The 22,061-nt window shown below is 36.9% G+C and overlaps 1 protein-coding gene across 6 annotated transcripts in view; it reads right to left on the bottom strand.

Moving 5' to 3' along the window:
* BMPR1A (bone morphogenetic protein receptor type 1A) overlaps positions 1-22,061 on the bottom strand; it is an 84,625-nt gene that overhangs the window by 5,772 nt on the left and 56,792 nt on the right. For all 6 annotated transcript variants that reach the window (XM_040607185.1, XM_040607190.1, XM_040607187.1 and 3 more), the window contains 10 exons: positions 19,439-19,646; positions 9,564-9,726; positions 7,598-7,700; positions 6,006-6,105; positions 4,769-4,868; positions 3,700-3,844; positions 2,738-2,930; positions 2,042-2,339; positions 1,080-1,255; positions 179-309 (listed from right to left, as the gene is read on the bottom strand). In XM_040607185.1, the coding sequence (XP_040463119.1) occupies positions 179-309; positions 1,080-1,255; positions 2,042-2,339; positions 2,738-2,930; positions 3,700-3,844; positions 4,769-4,868; positions 6,006-6,105; positions 7,598-7,700; positions 9,564-9,726; positions 19,439-19,505 (1,476 nt within the window). In that variant the 5' untranslated portion in view covers positions 19,506-19,646. The remainder of the gene's footprint in view (positions 1-178; positions 310-1,079; positions 1,256-2,041; positions 2,340-2,737; positions 2,931-3,699; positions 3,845-4,768; positions 4,869-6,005; positions 6,106-7,597; positions 7,701-9,563; positions 9,727-19,438; positions 19,647-22,061) is intronic.

Here is a 22,061-nt window from a genome sequence, read left to right as displayed (position 1 = left end):
AATACAGTATTTTGCATTGTTTTCAAACATCTTTTTCCTATTGTTGCTGTGAGGTTTTCAAAATATTAGAATGTCTGAATGTAGTCCCTACTTCACAATGGTTTAGTATTTATTAAACAAAAATACCCTTCCATGTTAATGAACAAACTGAATTAATTTTTCCTTTCAGCATACTTACTTCATCACTATTCCACCTATTCGATACTACTGGGCGTAGGCGTTTGACACACACCACTTCTCTCATGTCTTCATAGGATGGATCATTTGGCACCATGTCATAATATGGCAACTGATACTCTTCAACAATACCTGCAGAAAATTGTGTAAGATCAAGAACCATTAAAAAAAAATAGTCTATATATCTACTCTCAGATTTCCTTAGCCAGAAGCAAAAATTAACTCAATTTTGTGCCAAGGCAAACTCACCACACTGCTATACTGTGATAAAAATTCAAAAACTTCACAATAACAATCAAGACATTTACCAGAAAAGCTCTGATATTATGAATATTAAGTTTAATAGCTACAATAATTTCCCGCAGTCACTTTGACTTTGATACCCAACACAGATTATGACATCTTTTAATCTACTACATGCTACAAGGAAACAGAGAAAGCATATGATGGAAGAAGAGGAGAATACAAGTAAAGATCTGCAAGGTCACAAAAGAAGAGTGAAAGAATAGGAAGGATGAGTCACAAAAATATATGTAAGCAGAAAACTGAATGACATCAAAAATGCAAGTAAGTATAACAAAATAGTATCGTCTTATCAATTACATTTTAAAAGTTTTATTAACAGCACAGGGGTGAAACACATCTGCATCCCACTATTTCTCCCAGACCAGGCACTCTGCTTTTTGAGCAAGGGAAAAAAAAGCCTGAGGTGCTTAATTGTAACAGTCAAAAAGGTTTAGTTCAGTGATTTTTCAAGCTGTACTCTGGACAGATTGTTATTACTGCTTTTAAAGAACACAAATCTGTTGATATAGAAGGCTTGTTGTATTATTTCCTGGTGAAGCATTGTTAAAGTGAGACAAGGGCCTGGTAGATTTTACACAGAATATTTAAAAGTTTACCTCCTGTGACGCAGCGCCGAGCCATTTCCCAAATGATCAGCCCAAAACTGTAGATGTCAGCCATGATATACGGTTGGAAATGGTTTTTATTCAGGCTTTCATCTAGGACCTCTGGAGCCATGTAACGTTTTGTTCCCACTCTCGTATTCAAGGGAACATCAACTTCATTTGTGTCACTATATGAAAATATTAGGAAGTCAGCAAATCGTGGGCTGTCACAGGACCTGGTATGAAATCCCATATGGCGCAATCACTACACTACAAGCTCCTATTTACAAATCAAATTCCTTCTTTTCTTTCCCTCTCAATACCATGTTTGTAATACATTATACCTCCCTGAAAAAGATTAGCTAGACAAATGATAGTGAGTATGGAAGTTGACAGTTCGCTGCTGCTTTTGCAAGACATTGAAAACACGTATTAAAAAAAATTTAAATGAGAAACCACTATAAAGATGAGTATATTTGGTAACAACTCAGAAAATTATTTGCAAAGGCTTACACTTTCTTTCAAGTTCTATTGTAGCAGAACACAATTCTCCGCCCCATTGAACTAAAAAAAAAAAGTATTCAATAATATTAATATAGTATTCTTCAATTAAGTTCCACTCCCTTTACACTGTTCGAATGTTCTGTGACAGAATTTATAATGAAACTACATGATAGCAATTACTATGAAAGGCCAGTTTGAATAACAAATGAGTTTGTCTCCTCTTCCTCTCCTCTACAAAACTACTTATTTCTCACAAGAAGTCTTCTCATTGTCTCTCAATAACCTATTTTCACTTCAGTCCTGACCAGCATTCAAAGGAATAATAGCATTTTACTCTCAAAACTGAAAAAAACTGAAAGCATGCAACTAAATGATTCTATCTTCCTTTTCAAAAGGATATCTGTGTATATTAAAAAAAAAAAAAAAAAAGCATAACAAGTTTTCCTGTTACAGGGGATTTGTTCATCTACCTGTTAAACTTGACTGCAAGACCCAAGTCTGCAATGCAGCAGGTTCCATTTTTCTTTATCAAGATATTTTTACTCTTCAGGTCTCTGTGTGCAATAGCAGGCTTGCCTTGTGTCCCATAAATTTCCGTGTGTAGATGGCACAGACCACATGCAGCAGAATACGCCAGTTTGAGGAGAGCCCTGTTGTCTAGCGTAGTACATTTCAGGAAATCATACAATGATCCATTTTCATGATAATCTGTAATCAAGTAAAGCTGTGTCCAGGAGCCAGTGCCTTTAATATCTGCAGCTATGAAACCTATGAAATACACGAACAAAGTTACAATTTATTTGTACATAGATTTTTTTTTTTTAATGCAACAGATTTAGTAAGAATTCCTAAAGCTATATTGTCCTGGACTGTATCAGAAGATACCTGTTCCCCTTACGAAAACTGATCATGTAAAAGCTCAGATTTCAAGTAAACATGAAGTTACTATTTCAGTCTTGCAGCAAAGAGATTGCAGACATGCTTCCACCCAACAGCAGCTAAATTCCACCCTTTCAAGAACATTTTATTAGCATATGTTAAGGGACAACCATCTGGTTATTCCATAGAAGCTTCCATACACCCCTCAAGACACCCATTATGAACTTCCCCCTTCCTTCACCCTCACACAAGCCCTCCAGTAGCCAAATAATTTACTGCTTCCTTACCAAGGATGTTTTCATGACGCATTAAAACAGTTTGGTAAATCTCTGTTTCTCGGAACCAACTGGCTTCTTCTGTAGTGAAAAACACTTTCACTGCGACTTTTTCACCCCTCCATTTTCCCATCCACACTTCACCATATCGTCCTTTTCCGACTTGCCTCACCATCTGAATTTGTTTGGCAATTGTACGCTGAACCTAGGGAAGAAGAAAAAAAACAAAACAAAACAAACAAACAAAGAAACCCCAAAAAAGAGTGAGGGTAAGGTGAAGAAGGGAAACCCAGCGATTAACTAAAAGTACCTGGACAAGCTGCTTCTCAAGCTTGGATTGCTTTGAATTTTGATCCCATTGTAAAATTCGTTCTCTATTATTTTCCTCTATTCCCAATTCAAACTCATTATTGCTGCCTCCAAGGAAGAATTGTATAGCAAACCCAAAAAGATTAAATCAGCTCAACTTCTTGTTTAATTCAGATGCATTCTCTTGCATCATATTTGTTTCTTTTATAAACAATTGTAGTTATATGTCTCACTGGCTAATTTTTATGCAAGTATTATATAGGAAGGTGAATAAAAAATTATGAACAACTGTCAGCAAATAAAAAGCAAATCTGTTTTATTGGACAGTGGATACTAAGAAAAAATATCTTTGAATTTGTTCAATTCAATACTTGTATTATCCATTTATTGCATTTTTATCTTAATGTCTGCAGGCTCTAAATTTTCTTTACATTTTGCTGATGACAACAGATTTCCTAACATACCATCTAATTTTGTGCTTCATTTTAGTTAATTACATGAAGACAGGCTTTTTTATATGTTTAATTTGTACTGTATCATTCACAGTAATTGCTTATAAAATAATTAGCATACATATGGATAAACTGCTTTGTTCTAGGCATAAGGTACAAACCAAACTTTGTACATGCTGGAGAGTTCAGCAAAGAAAAAACTTTATGATTTACCAACAACGGTAGTCCTGATCCACTCCCAGAACTCTGTGACTGGTCAATAAGGTCTTTTAATGACTCCCCAGCTGGAATAAATGCTTCATCTTGTTCCAGGTCACGATTATAACAGTGTCTCTTTGCCATCGACTTACAGTAATGCCTGCAAAAGCAGCAGGAGAAGTTAAGCTGAACTCCAAAACACATTCTTCAAAATATGTAGTAAATTAAGCTAGGAAAAAAGCTATTTAAATGTGCAAGTTTTCTCAAAAGAAAAAAAAATATCAGATTTTACTGTATCTCTGTTTTTTTTCTTTCAGAAGTGTAACTTGCATAGTTTTTTAATATTAAGAAGTTGTTGTAATGCTTGTAGAGGCATGTCAGTTTATGAGTCAGGTGGAAAACAACCTTTTTTAACACTCAGCTCATGGCCAGTGTTACTAGTATAACACCACTGGTTTTGGTTTAATCTAACAGACTGAACCTTGAACCATGGCAGATGAGGCTGACACATGCACGTTTCTGCTGAAACTGCTAGAACAATGATCACCTGCAGCACAGGGCTGGAGCTGACAGAAGCAGCATAATGTCAAACTGCATCCGCATGAATTGCCATAGCTCAGCTGGTTAATTATTTCGTTTCGGAACACAGCAGAAAAAGAAGAAGTTATAAAACACATTCTTGTCGATTTACATTTGCAAAAGCACTTTACAAAGGTAAATCTCAAAAGTAGATGGAATTTAATTATCAAAAGTGCCTGTAGATCCAAAACCATACAAACCATCAAGATATTCCGGTTTACTGCTATAGCATAAAAGTTACATGTAGCTTAGCAAACTGTAAACACTTTGTAGCCAGAGGCAAGGATCAAATACACTTAAATTTTATGCTGTGCATATTTCATTTCACCTAGCAATGCAAAATGCTATCCACAAAAATGTTACATTAAATTACAATGGTTTCACTTCCCATCTGTTTTTGTCAGAAATGCATACGATTATCTGAGTACATTTAGAAAATTACTGTTCTGTCTACACTCTTTTGGGAAATTAAAGATATTGCCAATAAAGAAGGTGCTTTCCTTACTTGTAACAAAAGCAGCTAAATAAGACGATCATGACAATTATGCAGACTGCCATAGAAATCAATACTGCCATCCAACGAATGCTGCCATCAAAAAGCCCATCTATTAAAAAAAAAAAAAAGAAGAAAAAAGGAAAGTTTCCAAAGTCTATTAATTAAACATCTATTGTAAACAGTTTAGTTGGATACATTTTCATATCCTGTGTTCATGAATGTGCACAAACAGAAACATACGAGGTTTTGTTTGAACATCGGGAAATACTTCTTCACTGTGAGGGCAATCAAGCACTGGCACAGGTTGGCCAAGGAGTGGAATCTCCCTCCTTGGAGATATTCAAAAGCCATGTGGACATAGTCCTGCTTGAGCAGAGGGGTTAGATCAGATGACCTCCAGAAGTCCTGCCCAACCCTTAACCAGTCTGTAATTCTATGACAGTAAGTGAAGCCACTTACAAAACGTCAGAAACAAGCAAGACAGCTAATGTGTACAACATATCAGTTCATACGAAATTACACAAAATTTCTACTGTTTTAGTATGAAAGCAAATATTTACACCAGAAAAGCAGAGATAATTTCATTTGAATGACACACACACACACAAAAAAGATCGACCTTGATATTTTGGGAGTTGTTTTGGTTGACTCTTGTCAGTTTGTTCTTACAAATAGAAATGAAGGATTTACAGCAGTAAGATTCTGAGAAAGTATTAAGCAACAGTTGAACAGTTAAACCAGTACAACTTGTCTAGCCATGAATGTGTTAAGATGAGTAAGCATATGAAACTATAAGCTATGTTCACTGGGAACAACAGAAAGAAGAGAACACATTTACAGTAGATAACAATGTCAGAATACTTTTTTTTTAAAGATACATTCATCACAGCAAAAGCACAGCAGAGATTAAGAAACACATGTTAAGAAACAGGCTGTGGAAACAGGATAAAAGCAGACTGAAAGATCACATGCAGATCAAGATATGAGCAAAGTGAGCAAAAGAAAAAAAATACCACAACTGACTGATGGAGGAAAAGATTAACCTGGAAGTAGCAGAAAAGGAAAACTGGAAATACAGTATGAAGTGTCATACAGAGCTTTGTATCAAAATTACTTGGTAAGAAAAAAACCCAGAACTGTGCAATACTATAATTCCATTTTCTTCTTATTTGTATCTGTTGATCAGGAAGAACAGAATCTACATAGCATTTATGAGCAGCAGTGTGAACATCTAGGAGCTGTTTACCTGTACTATCAAGTGGTGGTAATGTTGGTTGTAAATCCTGATTGCAAAAATCAGTCCGACAGCACTCAATTGTTCGACGCAGTTGTGCTTTAGGTGAGTCCTGTTGAAGGAAAAGCATTGTATGTAAGCATGGAGTAAGCATTCAGATTTTGAAGTGATCAGCTGGGACAGGGACAGGTGATGCTACGGATACGATGCAGCACAGACAAAAATTCAAGCTACTTTATTTTCAAAAACAGTGCAACCTCACCATTTAACATGTGGGATCACTTCACAGTGGCAGACAGGTATCATCTAATCCCTTTGGGTGCATATGTTCTATGTTCACATTTTATTTTCATGGAACATTTTTTACTTGGTGCACAGAAATATATGGTTCCTACTTAAGTTGTTATTTCATACATCACAAAAAATTTAAGCTTGGTCAAAAGCAGTTAATAGTATGTTAAATAAATACCGCTCTTAATACAAAAAAACCCCAACCCCTTTGAAAGTTTTTCTTTTGCACTCATCATAGCTGTACTGTTTGCTTCAAAAACATCTTCAGAACACCACTTAAAACACGGAGGGGCATGAAAATTAATCTATAAGTGAGACACTAATATAAATACAGGAACAATTTCAGGAAGGTCATCATGACACCTCAGGTCTGACTTGCAGTAACCCTGAACATTCACAGCTGTAAGCTGAAGTCAACAGTGCTTCCCAAAAGCAGTGCTACTGACAGCTACGTTATACAGAGATTTAAATTTGAGTACCTAAAACAGTGATAGTATTTTGGGGGAGCGTGAGAAGCAATCCAGCTGGTGATCACCTCTGAAAGCTTTGTCTAATGTAAAGAAAAATCAAAATCCACTCTTCCAAGGCAACATCCACTTGCCCAACTAGTGCTATATACCTGTCTTCTAAACAAATCCTTGCTTTAACTGAGTTTTCAGTTTCAAATTTTGTAACAGATAAAGTTCTAAAGGCAGCAGTCTGCTTAATTATACCCCTTTAGATCACAAGCAAGTTATATTAATGCAATTAATGATACATAACTTCTAGAAAGGAAAAAAATATTGTAAGTTGGACAAGAAAACACACATTTGATAAAGTTTCATGAACACATACACACAGTTTAATGGAGCTCTTGCATAATCTGTGAAGACAACTGCTTATGATTATGCTCTGCTATCAAATGAACTGAAGAAAACAAGAAATTAAAAATTAAAACAACCAAGAACTTCTGTACTAAACCATAAACTATAGTTAACCTAGTTGATCTGAATAAAATTCTCTTTGATGGAGAAAACAGCTGACAGAAGTAAGAGGTTGATGTCCTCTGTTCATTTTGTCAGTGGCTTACAAATACTTACAGAGAACTCCAACAAGTTAGGATTCTATTACAATCTTTGTTGAAACACCGTTGAGTGTCCTTTCTGCCACTACTCACTCACGACTGTTCAGTCCCATTCTCCTCAGCAGTAAACGGCAACATACAAAATTCTGTGACTGCAGTTGTAAACTACAAAGATCAAAACTGCTTTTGCAGTTTCCCTACATAATTCCCATGGAGATCTTAAATTTTAATGATATCTCATTTATTTTACCTTGCACTGGAAGTCTGAACCTTCATACTTCATGCAGCCAGAAGCAAGTGTGGGTTCTCCATGTTCATCTTCCTCAATGATAGCAAAGCAATGCCCATTAGTTCTGGAATAAACATATCACTTGTGCTTTACCAGCATGTTTGTCGTTTAACGTGCAGCATTAGTTGAACATGAACCTCTTAAGAATACCAGAATGGCAATATCTAGAAAATATCTTCAACACAGTGGTTACCATACAGTTTGAAAACAAAAAAACCCCACAGTATTTTCAAATAGAATACTGTAGGGATGTTTTCTCCTGAATATTCTGCCTTCTACTTCCTCACTCCCCTTTTCAAGATTGCTTGTAACCAACCACACCTGCAGTTGTTTAGAAACAACTGAGGTCGCTATAAAAGAGATGTAACCAAAAAAGGCTTACTGACTACAATTTCATAGGCTATAAAAAAAAAAAAAAATGAATTCACTTCTGTGTCTGTTCTTGAAACTGGAATGATAAACTCCTGAAGTCCCAGTATGTGAAAGGTGGCTATTCCAAGGTAAAAAAACTCAGCTACACTTTTCCCACAAATATTCGGCCTTGAGAGCAAAACAAACAAACCCCCAAAACCCACTTTCTGAAGTTGACAGTAACAAATGAATTATATTCTTTCAAAAAAACCAGCACTTCAATTCCCCATTATCCCTTTAAAACTAATGCTTTGATTTCTACACTACATGAAAATGTCAACAATATTTGTAAGGATTCCCAAACCAATTCACAGTGGTAGGTCTGTGCTTTCAAAACCTGTAAAATTAAGATTTTATTAAGTTAATCAACATTCATTCATTTCCTCAACAGAAATACTGTGGGAAACAAATATAGAAATATTTTTGTTTGCCAAAATTTTTTTATTTAAATGAATTAAAGAAATGCAGATTTTGGAAGCATAATGCCACAGAATACACTGCATAAGTTTTGTTAACTCTCTTGACAGTTTTATTATCAGAATAATGATCCATACAGCCAATAGTTCAGAGGCAAAAAAATTAGTAAGGCCTCTAGTCACTGCAAACACAAGAGGGCGATAAAAAGCAACAAATAAATACCAAAGGACTGGAAAGACAAAATACCGGATCCTAACTAAACATTTTCTAAGTGCAAAACTGTTTGTAAAATACTACCTATGTTTAAATTGAAAAAGATAGTGTTTATTCCACCTCCTTGGGTTCCACAAAAACTGCTTTATCTGCCAAGTGACAGCTTTAGAGAGGCTTAATATTATGTGTTAAAGTGAAGACTCAAATTGAAGCAGCAATATGTTTTCTATTACGTATCTTCATATTAATTCTTAAGGAAAACAGAAGGGCCTTAAAACATGGAACTGCAAATGAACAGAAAAAAGGAAAACCGAGGGCATTTGAAGACATGAAAAAAACCACCTTAAGCGAACACATAATCAGTGCATGAATCTGTTAGGCTTCTTAAGACTATGGAAGTTAAAACTACCCTCTCCTGTCCCTGCGTGTTCAGAGGCTTTTCTTTTTTTCCCGCTTTTCCCTCACACTCTACAATTAATGAATATGCAACAAGTAGTAAATGGCTACGTTGCCAACACTACCTTTGACTACTACGTGAAGAAGTATTAGAGTAAGCAAGCGGACGGTTATATCCGGTTTAGACTTGGGTCATTTAATACTCAGTTATAAAATGCTACAGGTTACTGAAAACCTCAGTCCTTCAAAGCAGTCGCTGGGCACGGAATGACCATTTGCAAATGGTTCCAAGTATGGTGAAAGCAGTATTGTTTACATACAGATGACCGTGGGTTTTAGTGCTCAGCTCTCCACAGAACCAGTGAGTTTCTAATCAGCTATGGTCAAATCACCTGACAGAACCAGTCAGCACTCCAGAGATAGTTTGCGCTCTCACGAGCAAAAATGAGCCTCTTCAAAGAGTCTCTTCTACCCTGTGTGCAGTACTTACATGCATGTGTTATTAATAGCATCATCTGGACAATGTCCTGAGCAGTAGCACTTAAGAAAAGGTAACGTGTCCTCTGGAGCGAGTGTTACTCCATTTGCTTGTTTCTTTTGGTCAGGATTTGTCTTCATTCCTGTGCCATGAAGCATGCTGTCTGGATCTTGACCTGGACATTTGAAAAAACACAAATAAAATATTTTTGCATGTCCAATAACTGTTCAAAAGCTTTACAAGCAAAACATGACAATAGGATAATGACATTAACAAATAATTGAACTACACAAGACATAAGAAACTCTCTCCCAAGATTATGGTAGACACTGGAGTTAACAATATTATTCTAGAAATACCTATAGCTCAAATCTTGACAGCAGATATTCCAACCATAATCAATATAAACAGAAAGAGGATATTTTCCCTCTTTGAGGTGGGGCAGGAAAGCAGTGAGGTAACCGGTAAGGATTTTCTGGAAGAAAGCCTTTCTCATTCATGTGTTTAGAAAACCAAAATGCTGACCGCTTGATAACCACAACAGTATAATTTTATGCATGACTGAATGTACTTAATATGCAATTTTCTAATTTTCTGAAGTCATTTTTTATGGATTCACAGTGTCATAGAAGAGCAGTAATAACTCCAAAATCTCTTGGCTTTTTTGATCTCTGTATGCATTAGTACTTCAAAACAGAGCTAAAGTAAATCTTGTTTGCAAATTAAATTTCAGTAAATGACATGAACATCCACACAAACAAGCTTTCACAGAATAAAAATAGGGCTAAATTGCGCTCCAAGTAGCCCTCAGTTTCTCAAGAATAGGAGAGCTCAGCATCATTTGTCCTAGTTCGTGTTATTAAAGTGCTTTTGTGAACATAGGCATTCAGAAGAAAAACTTCATCGGTTTTCTTCTTATCAAAGAACATCCAGAAAAAAAAATTAAACACATAAATAAATAAAACATGCCTCATTTTGAATATGCTTTCTGACTACTATATGAGACGAGAACATCTTCACCCATCTCCTCCAGCACTATCACAAGTAATTTTACCAACATAAAATCTCTTTGTCCATCACCTAACAGTACTCTTGTCCATCACCTAACAGTACTCTTGGCTCCAAGTTCTCAAGCTGTGAACCAAACAAAGCTAGAAAAGCTGTGAACAAACTTATCACCTGCACTGACACAATTTACAGCAAGTCTCTGTGGAAGACTCAGTGTTAGGACTGATAGAAACCTTTATAAATTCAGTTATAATTAAAATGGTGGAGTACCTCAGTTCCTCTCAAAAAGATTTTAGTCACAATAGAAATTCATCTAAAAATAATTTTAAAAAAAATTTTTGACCAGGAAACTCATGGTCTCTTTTACCAGATTCTTGTGGCTTCCTGTCAAACCCACCTAAGACTAGCTGTAATGAGAACACTGCTCTCATGTTGTACCTTGCTTGAAAGATGTGCAGAAAAACTTGATTAAACCCCTGTGTAGATACCACCCTCTGTATCAATCTATTGTAACATCCACTATATCAAACAGCCCAACGTGCAATTAAGTTATTTGTGAAATTTCATCTTATTGCTCCCCAAAAAGCAGACTTACGTACTTCCTTATCTGATACAGTACACCCAGTGCATTGACCCAATTCAGAGATTTCTGAAAGTAATGAAACTGCGCCTTTTTCAGATACAGCTAAGAGTATATCCTAAGGAAGTATAGCACCATCTACCTAAACCCTCAAATCACTTAGCCATGTTTTATCTGAAACGTAGTTTTCAAACAGTACTTCAGTAACGCCCGAGTTAAATATTCCAGATATGTACAGACTGATAGCAAGAAAGAAGGTGCAGTGCTAGAACAACAGGAGTTTACCTGTGCAATCGGTATTTCCGATTTAACCAAAAGGAACTTTGCACGTATGAAATAGCAGCTCCTCTCCATCTGTCCTCTCTCTCTCTCTGCCAGATTTCTTCCCAGCATAAACTGAAAGCTCATTTTAATATTGTATTACAGATGATACACAACATTGTGCATTCACATTTAAGAGATCCTTACCTGCTCAGAGAACAGGTAATTCTGCTTCATATTTAAAGGAAAAGCCACTGCATATGTACAAATACTGTCTTTCCTTCTGATTTTGTTGAACTACTAAGGTATCTTTCCCAATTCATGTTAGAAAAACTCCTTTCTCTTCAGGGACATTCCACGTGTTAAAAGTGTGCATACTTTATGACCTATGTCACACAGTCACACATCCATCTTCCTACCCTCTGCACCAAATGCGGTATTTTTTCAATTCATTAGAAGACAATTAAGGAACCCTTAAAGCATAGCTTCTCCTAAGTCAGAAGAAAAAGTACAACATTTTTATGCAGGTCTGGATCTTTATAAGCACTATTATTCTTTGTAAACTAACACTGAAGCATGACTACAGGTATACAGACCTTTTATACTAAAACTGAGATTAAATACATTTTTCCTCTTAATTTATTATGATGGATTGTGTAACAAGACTTATGAAGAACACACCAAATAACATCTGAAATAGATAACTGTATTTTCAAAGAACCAGCACCTTTGACTTTTGTACAGCTGACTTTGCTTGCATTTCTTGAGATATTTTAAGAGGGCAGATTGAGATCCAAATAGGGCCACAAAACGTTTCATTGCTGTTTTTTCCTGGTTAATAACTACTGGGTAAATGAACAAGAGTGACTGAAGGATATGCCTAAATGACCATCTTGCTTCAGACATCACCTGACCTTCTTGCACTAGTGTTCTCCTTATCCCCTACCCTCAGAGCTCCATCTCTCAACCATTCACGCTGCTTTATCTCCCTTCTGGGAGCAGGACAGAGAAAGAGAGGATCATGTTTTAGGGATCTTGTGACACTACAGTAGTTGATGATGTAATTAATGGCTTCTTTTCCACGACATGCAGTTGTCAGCTCTGCGGTGCTGCTAAGGAACACACGTATAAATCTTAACATAACCTTCAAAGGTGTAAGTGCTATGCATTAATACACACAGCTTCAAAAGAAATAAGTCTGCACCAAAATACAGTACGCAGAGATTTCAGGCACAACAAAGCTTCTTTCTTCATTATTTCCTACCCTCTACCCGTAAATTGCAGAAGGCTGGTGGGGCAAAATAATACGCAGCAGCAGCAAATGAACTGTTGCACACTGGAGGACTTGTTCAAGACTGTGGATCAGTTTCAGCCTGTTATCCAGGCTTGAGAATGACAGTATCATATACCTTTAAACATACAAACTGCTCTATAATATGTATTTTACCACATTTCAAAAACATACAATATTCAATAAAGTATCAGAGTGATAGTAAGCTGGAACATTCTCTTCTCACGCAACCACAGCATAAGACAATAAATAGAAACAAGCTGATGGGACCTCCAAGTTCCCAGTTCCTCTTCTGCTTTGCCCCATCACAACATTGTCCCATACATAATGCATTAATTTTAAATTTCTAGAAGTGTAAACAGCTGCTACAGATAAGGAGACATTTAAATGGCTTTCCATTTAAAATTAAATTTTTTTAATAAAATAGAACAATGCCTGCCAGTGTATCATATCCAACCCTTGATCGAAAAATATAAATTATTCAAATAACTACTTCTTTCAATCACAGAAAATAAGTTAGACTATAAAATGTATTTTAAAGAAGCACAGTATATTAAAAATCCCACGAGGTTAGAAACTTATGTAAGTCTACTTGAAAGCATGGCTTCAAATACTAATACTAATACGGATAATTTTTAACAAGTACTGTGCGTGACAGTGAAGGGTTAGCAGCACTAAAAACTGAGCTAACTCGGTTGCAACTCAATGCCAGGATACATATATAATTTCGTTAACTCTTCTGATCTAAGAAAAGATTTGTGTAACCCATAAAAAAATCGGCCTACTAAGAAATGCAGAGACAGAGAGCAGTAAATGAAAGAAGACAAATACAAAAGCCAAATTATGCCTATAATTTAACTGTATCCCCTCTACGTCCACAAATAAAGCTGCAATGCTAGAACCAACAGCCTACAGCATTCAAGTTGTTCAACAGCTTTCTGAATTCATAATATAGATGTTCCACATAAAAACATTTTTATTCCGGAGCACATTACCCTTAAAAGGGATTTGTCCTAGCAGAAGTACAGTACTATCAGCATTTCTTTGTAGCTATTCTGATCCAAGCTTGTAAATCCCAATAAATTCAGTATTTAAATTAAAGGATTCTTTTTCAGAAGACCACCTTCACCTGCCTTTGTGCTGGTGCTAAAACTGTATGCTGGGGCTAGCAGACCCTCTGGGCTTGCCCACACTGGGCTCTTTTCATAAAAGATTAAACTTGTACCAATGCTTTTTACATTAGATATGCCTTCCCTATGAAAAAAACATAGCCAGAAAATTTTATGTGGTAGTTTTCAATTACTTTTTCTTGCTTTAGTATGCAGATACTGCAAATTCATCCACTCCAACAAGGACATTTCACCTTTCTGCCTATCACAAGCTTTCATAATGATCAAACATGTACTGCTATGTGAATTAAACCTTGGTACAACTGATACAGCCCGAGTAAAGTACTTTTTCTAAAAACACAAAATAATTAAAAAAATCAGGAAAATCTTTTTAATGAGTGCAAATATCTTAAATGCTTCTATGAGCTCTGTGTCTGGCGTTTCAACCATAATTCTCCCTGTAGTGCCTTTTCATGTATCAAGGCTGTGATCTCCAAAGATCAGGCATGTTAGAGGTAGCTCCATCTAGAAGAACTGGTTCCTAAAAAATCACAGCAGGTTCCCAGACTACTCCTTTAAAATCTCTCTACCACCCTCCAGCTCTCCCAGCAGCTACACTGTTGCTCAACAGACAGGCAGCCCCTGCCCCCCTACCTTCCTAACCAGTAATCCCCAGGCTCCCACTTCCCTTCCCCACTGAAGTCACTTCTGAAGACTGCTCTCTGTTCGTATGTATTCAATACAAGAGCCAGAGACAAGAAAATTTTACGTTTATTTTACTTTAAGAAAAAAGTACACTGCATTCTAATTTAAATTAAATGGACTCCTAAGGAGTAAGTTACTTAAAACTAAATGTGAGATTATAATAAAGAAATATATAACCTTTCAATAATCCATTCAAGTAACTTCAATCAGACAAATGTTTAACATCACATGTGTGCTGCCTGTGTGTTTTAAAAACAACTACGCTCCTCAAGGAATGAATCTGCTTCTGACTCTAAGTTCCTTCTGCAGATTTTAGAATACTTTCTAAATCTCACATTAGTTTATATGTTTAAAATCAGTAAATATTTCACTTGAAATTCAGAAAATGCGTAAAAGTTAAAAAAAAAGGAAGTAATCTCCTTTTCTATATCAAATCTTTGAATAAAATTAAATATGACAGTGAAATCAAATCTCAACAGATTTTTTCAGTTCACTAACTGACAATGCCAACTTTAATAAGTTCATTTTAATATTTAATAGTAACATTAATTATTTTTAAATTTAACTTTTAATAAAGCTTTCTTCATACATATTGAATGCTATTAATACTTTTTAGTCAACTAATTTACAAGGATTAAAACCCTGGTCTTCTGTGGTGCCTCTAAAGAACACAAAGGTGTGCTGAACCACACATCTAACATTACATCACACAGTAAACTGACAGTAACAAAAATACAAGACTTAGGAGAACGTGTTTAAGTATACATTAAGTACTCCATTCCATAGATTGATCAGTTAGGCTCATCAATTCAATGCATTGCAAAAAAAAAAAAAAAAAAAAGAAAGAAAGAACTCTACTCTGTAGTAAAACTGGTTCTCTGAACTAAAACCTGCACCCTGCACTAGTGGGAAAACAAAAACACATTTACCACAGCCCTCAACTACAATGATGCTGACAACCTCTTGCCTTAGATGAGCAAAAGTAGGTGGATGAAGATGCAGAGCAAGTCACAGGTCTAAAAAATATTGCAAAGGCCTTCCACAGCAACAAAGGAAATACAAAAATGTTTTTCTTGAAAAGCTTGCTATTAAATCTGTCTGCCACCCAGGCTTATTATTTTCGACCATTTCTCAACAGAAGTGAAAAAGTCCCATAAACCATAAAGAAGATACAATCCAGAGGGTAACCACTGTGTCCACCTGCTCCATAGTACCAACCTGAGAAACAGCAACCATTCAGCAATTCCATGACATTATTGTCTGGTTTCTGCTGCTGTTGTAAGAACGTTTTCACATTAATCAAACCTGCAGCCACTTGTTTTTTTTAAAGTTACCTATTAAGGAATATGGCGCGTATACATACACGTACATATACAGACACACTTGTCATCATTCTCTCAGGTCTTGGTAAGCCCCGAAAACCATACCATTTTTCAAGAAGCCTCCAAAACAAGAGAGCAAACCATTAAGCTGGGTGCCAGTCACTGAAAGTACACATGCCGTGTGTTTCTGCTTTCTCTTGCTTTTCCCTCCTTTTTCTGTAAATCACACATTCTCTTCAATTCCTCACAATGTGTCTCCTCCACTTCTACTGATTCCTTTAAGATGCATTTTTCTGACATCCTGCATATATTTTTCTTATTGAAACTATTTTCCACTTGAAATTTCCACTTTTTTGACTTTTCACTTTAGATTTCCTCTTTCCTATAAAAATTTCAAACATTTGAAGACTAATCAACTTTATTCTTTCCTCCTCCCAAGCACAACTCTTCCATGAATTTAGGGACAAGTAGAAAGACTTGACTTTTTCTACTCACCACCCCTAGAAACCAAGCATACTTCACATGTTTGAAGACAAGCCTTTAGGCAACTTGCATCAAAGAATCAACAACATTTCAGCAAGCGCAACTTTCCCATGGCTTTCAGAACTCACTCAGTATTGATTTGAAAGTCAGAAATATTCCTAAGACAATTTCTTCTTTAGAAGCTGAAAAAACATATTTTTTTTACACAGTCCTTAAACTTATTTTACCTGTATTATTTTTTAGTAGTTATTTATTGAAGCATTTATTAATAAATATGATCATGGAAGGAGTTAATGTAATTTAAAGTCACTGTAAGACCTGTAAGTTTGTATTATTGTTCCTGTTTGTATCTGGAGAGAAAAAAATTTGTTCCTTCAGTTCCTATTGCCTTTGAGTAAAGTGCTGAATATTGACTAATGCAAAGGGGAAACTATAACTTCAGTAAAGAGAACAAAGTATATCGCTCCCAGCAGCCTCTTGAAGAGAAGCAGCTGGTATCTTCTGCAAGAAACAGCAAAACTTCTTGAATATTAGTAGAACAAGCTCCACGGCAAAGTGCTATGTCTGAGAGTTATTTTAGAATGGAAGAGACCTCTGGAAGTCACCTGGTACCACCACCTGGTCAAATGAGGTCCAACTTGCACATGAGACCAGGTTGTTCAGTGTCATTCTGGTAAAGTGACTGTCTACAGAAGGGTATTGCGCAACCTCTCCAGGAAGCCTGTTCTAATGCTTAACCCACATTCACAGTGAAAATTTCTTTCCTAACTTCTCAACAAAATTTCATTTATTGTGATTTGTGCCCATTATGAATCTAATCACCTTTCAGCTACCTATAAATATTTGTCAATCTGTACTACAAGCTTCAGCTATATCCAAATTAGGCTATTTCTGTCTAAATAGACTGAGCTATTTCTCATCAATTAAAAATTTTAAGTCCACAACAGAAAGAGGAACTGGTCTTGTGAATTTCCCTCTCCCAGCTTAACTAATGTAACAAAGACCAAAGACGGAAGAATCCTGGATTTGTATTTGTTTTGTTGCTTTCAACCTCAAAATACTTGCTGCAATGCCAAAGCTTCAAACTTAAGACTCGTGCTCTTCCTCACTTCTGAAATACATGTGCATGCATACACAAACACACATGAGTAAATGAAGCCAAACATCAGCACTTAAAGCACATACCTAAAAGTTAGGAGACACTATTCTGAGCCCCTGCAGGCTAAAAAGATGAAAGCGCTCAAATAACTTGGCAATTATACAGGAACACTTGCCCAGTTTTGGAAGAAAAGTGTTTACAGTTCTGTAGGCTGCACTCAATGATACAGAAGCCTTCAGTGTGCTCATGGTAGCCTCCTGGACTGAACCCCACAGGAAACTCAGAAGGAAGAACGGCAGTTTTAAGTATCTTCAATGAAGTGCCATTCTGCAAAGATCCTGGGAGAGGACTTCTGTTCCATTAAAGCTTAGCTGTGAATGTGTGTGTGGGATGGTACTTGAAAGAGCTTAAAGATGATCCTCCTTGCACTGACATGCTCGCTATTCATTTAATTTGGGTCTACTAGTGTAGCTGACAGCTCATCCCTGGTCAATTCCAGAGAAATATCTTCAGTGTCATTTATATTTACTGCTTAATAAAGTTTTGGGTTATGTTTAAGGGTACAGTCTTGTGCACTGCCTGAGTGCTCCTCCCAGGGTTAGAAGCTCCAATAGTTCCCAAGTACACCTTGGCACTTGATTACAGGAGGATAAATACCAGCACAGGGGATGAGGTGGGATCAGGTGGCTTGGAAGGGGCAGGCCATTATACATCTGATTCAAGTTTGCTGTTACAAATCAGTTGTCAAGCTACGTATTGAGCATAGCCCCACCAGAGACAGCTCTGCTAAATCCTTTAATCCACTAGTACCCACCAGAAACAGAACAGAAAGACTGCTATTTAGGTACTTAACCAGGCTTCCTCCTCTCCCCATTTTAATAGGTTCACTGAACTGTTATTCTTGAAAGTAAATAGCTCAAAGAACATCTCAAAATAAAATCAAGCACTAAGCACTAATTGATATAAGTATGGAAAGAGAACATAAAACCTTTTATATTAAAGTATTGAAATTGGCACTGCCAATCAGCCTTGCTTTTCCCTTGAAACATACGGAAAGCTCTGTGTACTCAAACATGAGAGGTGCACAGCTGGGAGAATCAGAAATCTAACACAGAGACCAACGATGGATGTACATACTTGGTGGGCATGCAGAGTGCTACTGTTCATGTCCCAAACATGAGAATGCAATACCACTAACAGCTCAGATACCATTCTGCTATTCTAACGCTTCTCTGAACTACAGTAACTACAGAATCAGATCTAACAGGTACAGTACAGTTGCTAATAAGGACTAAGAAAATAATAATAAAATGGATTTTCCCACAAACTAGTTATAATCTTCAGACTTAAGACTTCCGTTCCTGATAGAGCCGGAGACACTCACATTGGTCAGTTCCCAATACTTTTCTTTTTAATTCAACCCAATTTAACTGAGGAGTTAAAAGTCCTAACGATAGCTGGACTTGCAGAAACTTTTGATAACTGATGGTTGGAAAGGCAACAGACATACAAACGAGTATCTTCGCCAACTAAAAACCAGACTATCGCAAACATCCCATAGCCTCACTGTGGCCCACTGAGTAGCTGTAACAAGTTTATTTAGATTTGTCACACCACACTATCTCTTGGCTGTCGGGAGCATCAGAAGGCATGGAGAACCACACTCTGCAACTTCTTCAGTGAGTCAAGTTTAAAGGGATCAAAGATGCACACATACAGGGAACAAATTCAGAAAGTCAAACCTTCAATTCTGCTGTTCACATAACTTGCTCCATAGTGTACTATGCATTTCTGGTACTGTTTCTATTTAAGCATTTGCTAAAATAGACTTAATCTAATATCTATGCTACAACAACACATGACCATTATAATGTCCTTTTTAGGGAAGTGTCTATATGCACGTCAGGCAGATAAGCCACCTGCCTGCAAAAGAACACACCCCCCCAACAAAAAAACCTACCCCAACCACTGGAATACACATGACTCTGAGATTAAAAATATAAACTTATTTCCACTAGTACATATTTACCTTGAACATGGAGAATGATGAGCAGATAGGCTCCAAGCAATCGCTCATAAACTCTCAATCGAGTCATTGTTCACTTTTAATCCTTCCTGTGCAAGGCGACTGGCCCTTCTGCTTGACAAAGGTTAAGCTTAGTCTGTTTGGTGAAGCCTGATACAAGATTTGGCGCCTGACTGCGAAGATGCTTTTGTAACTTTTCCAACTTCGTTTCCTGAAAGATACAGTAAAACAAAGTGTTAAGAAACTCCTTGCATTTCTAAAACAAGAAAACCCCCTCAAGATTTTTCGTCACATTGATCATAACCATGTGGCTGCAAAAACTAATTAAAAATGTCTATGCTTATTAAGATTAATAACTCAAAACATCAGCCATATTTACTACTCGACTGAATAGCAGGATTCTTCTGAAATATGCATTTTTGGTAACAACCCACAGGAATGTTTTTACATGCCTACCAAAAATGTTAGACATGTTAACTCACTAGTCACAGCCATATATTTTATACTCACATACAGCTTTCAGGTAGCATTCAACAGATGAACATGTAACAGTAATTGAAAATGAATATTTTTTTTTTACAGAAATTTAAATTTACACTCATTATTTCTCTTAAAAATGAAACCCAGTGGTGACTTCCCATAATCTTGTGGGAGAAAGGACACCACCACGTTGAGCCACCAGTTGAAAAAATGCTTACAGAGAAGCTTTATTGCAAGAAAAACCTAGTCTCTGCTGGATGAAATCTAAATTTGTATTAAAATAGTTGGTTTAGTTACCTAATTTACTTACAACTTTACTTTTGGCTTCTAGAATAGTACTATCTTTAAAAAAAACACCACCACAACCTCATTGAACATTTGAATTAAGAAACTTCTTACTTAGCATTGACTATATCCCAGTCCCTCTTACTGTAGACTACTACTTCATACAGTGTTTTCTGGAAAAAAGAAAGTTAGCTCAGTCCACACTACCAATGAGCATTTATTATTAATCTGTTAACTCCAATTCAAAATCCTTATACCTTTCTGTATACCCAAGTTTTGTACAAAATAATCCCTCCTGAAAAATGATGCTACTATATGCACATGCCATTTGCTCCAAAGATAAAATATAATTCTACTCATCAGGTGGATGAACACATAGCCAAGACAGCCAAACTGAATAAGAAGTTACTTTTTCAGACTGCAACAGTTTGTGGTAACGTTCCGCTTAACGAACTTTCTACAGCGATTCACAAGGGAAGCATAATTGGGCCTCAAAGGACTAAAAAGCAGCTCGAACACCTAAATGGTTAATCGCAACAAAAGCGACGTTGCACAAAGACAAACAGAGGGCTGATTTTGCCTTCCCTCGGCCTCTTGTTTCAGTGGGCTTGACCCTTCTGACCCCTGTCAGCCTGGCGCTGCTCATGAATGCCAAAACCGGTGTTCGCTCAGGGATGCGCTGCAATTACTGTTGGTGGCCGCTTCCCCCATCAATAACTCAATCTGTCTGTCGGTGAGACCCAAGAACTTTTCATTTTAATTAGTGCTTCGGAGGCATTTAACATGGAGGCAAATTAGCGGCTGAGCTGGGAGGTGTCCGTCACTTTCAATTTCAGCAGGGCCAGGGCAGGCTGCCCTGACCCCTGGCCTACTTTTCACACGTCTCTGACTTCTCCCTAATGAAGCAACAAAGCATCCCTGCGCCAGAGGAAGCCGGGGGTGAGCTCCGGCCGGGCGCCTGCCCACCACCACTGCCACCCAGCCGCCCCGGCATTTGCCACCAGTCCTGCCGGGGGACGGCCTCAAACGACACCATTTGCAGACGTCCTAAGCACTAGTAACCTTGAAATAAAACTTCCTGGCAAGGCAAGAGGTAAAAGCAACATTCACTCTCTTTTAGTGTTTCCTAATCATAAGAAACAGGACCGATTCTGACAGCTGGCAGGGAACGTCCTTCTAGCTATAAAAACATCGGGCCAGCAACGTCAGTCTGTAAGTACTATGACTTTATTCTGTGTTTCAGCTGCAATGAACTTCATAAAACACGTGGAAGACAAAAACTGCCAACAGCTTGTATATAGTAAAAAACCAAAGGCTTTATTTACAGTATTGTTTTTGCAGTCCATGAAAGAGGAAAAAACCCACTAATAATCTGTTTAAAGTCTATCTTAAAATCATTTCTGTCTGCCTTGGTGCAAGTTTTAGTAAGGACTACGTATTCTCACTCTTCTGCATGTCAAGGGGAGGAGTGTTGTTAAACTTTCAGAAAGTTGGTGATCTCGCTCCACAGTTCCGTAGGGTAAGAGAGTGGCTCAGGTGCTTAATGTGCAATGTGTGTCTACCACCATAGCACACAGTACATTATGAAAGAAATCAAGAACTGGAAAAAAGAACATTTTAATGCAACTCATTTGAAATTTCATGGTGATTTTTGTTCAGTGAGACAATTGAAGGTATTATTCAAAAATGTTGTCCAGGCCTATTCAAGAATATAATGCTCTCCACTTAGAACCGGTATTTTGACTTGACTGAATCTTCCTTTCGTCAATATTTCACTTCTTACAGATGTATATGTATTAAAATGTTTTTATATACATTTTATATGTATTTACATGTAATAAAATGACGCCGAGGACAAGCT

Source organism: Falco naumanni, chromosome 9 (genome assembly GCF_017639655.2).
Source record: "Falco naumanni isolate bFalNau1 chromosome 9, bFalNau1.pat, whole genome shotgun sequence".
Taxonomy (NCBI): Eukaryota; Metazoa; Chordata; class Aves; order Falconiformes; family Falconidae; genus Falco; species Falco naumanni.
This window is presented reverse-complemented; position numbering and strand designations above follow the sequence as displayed.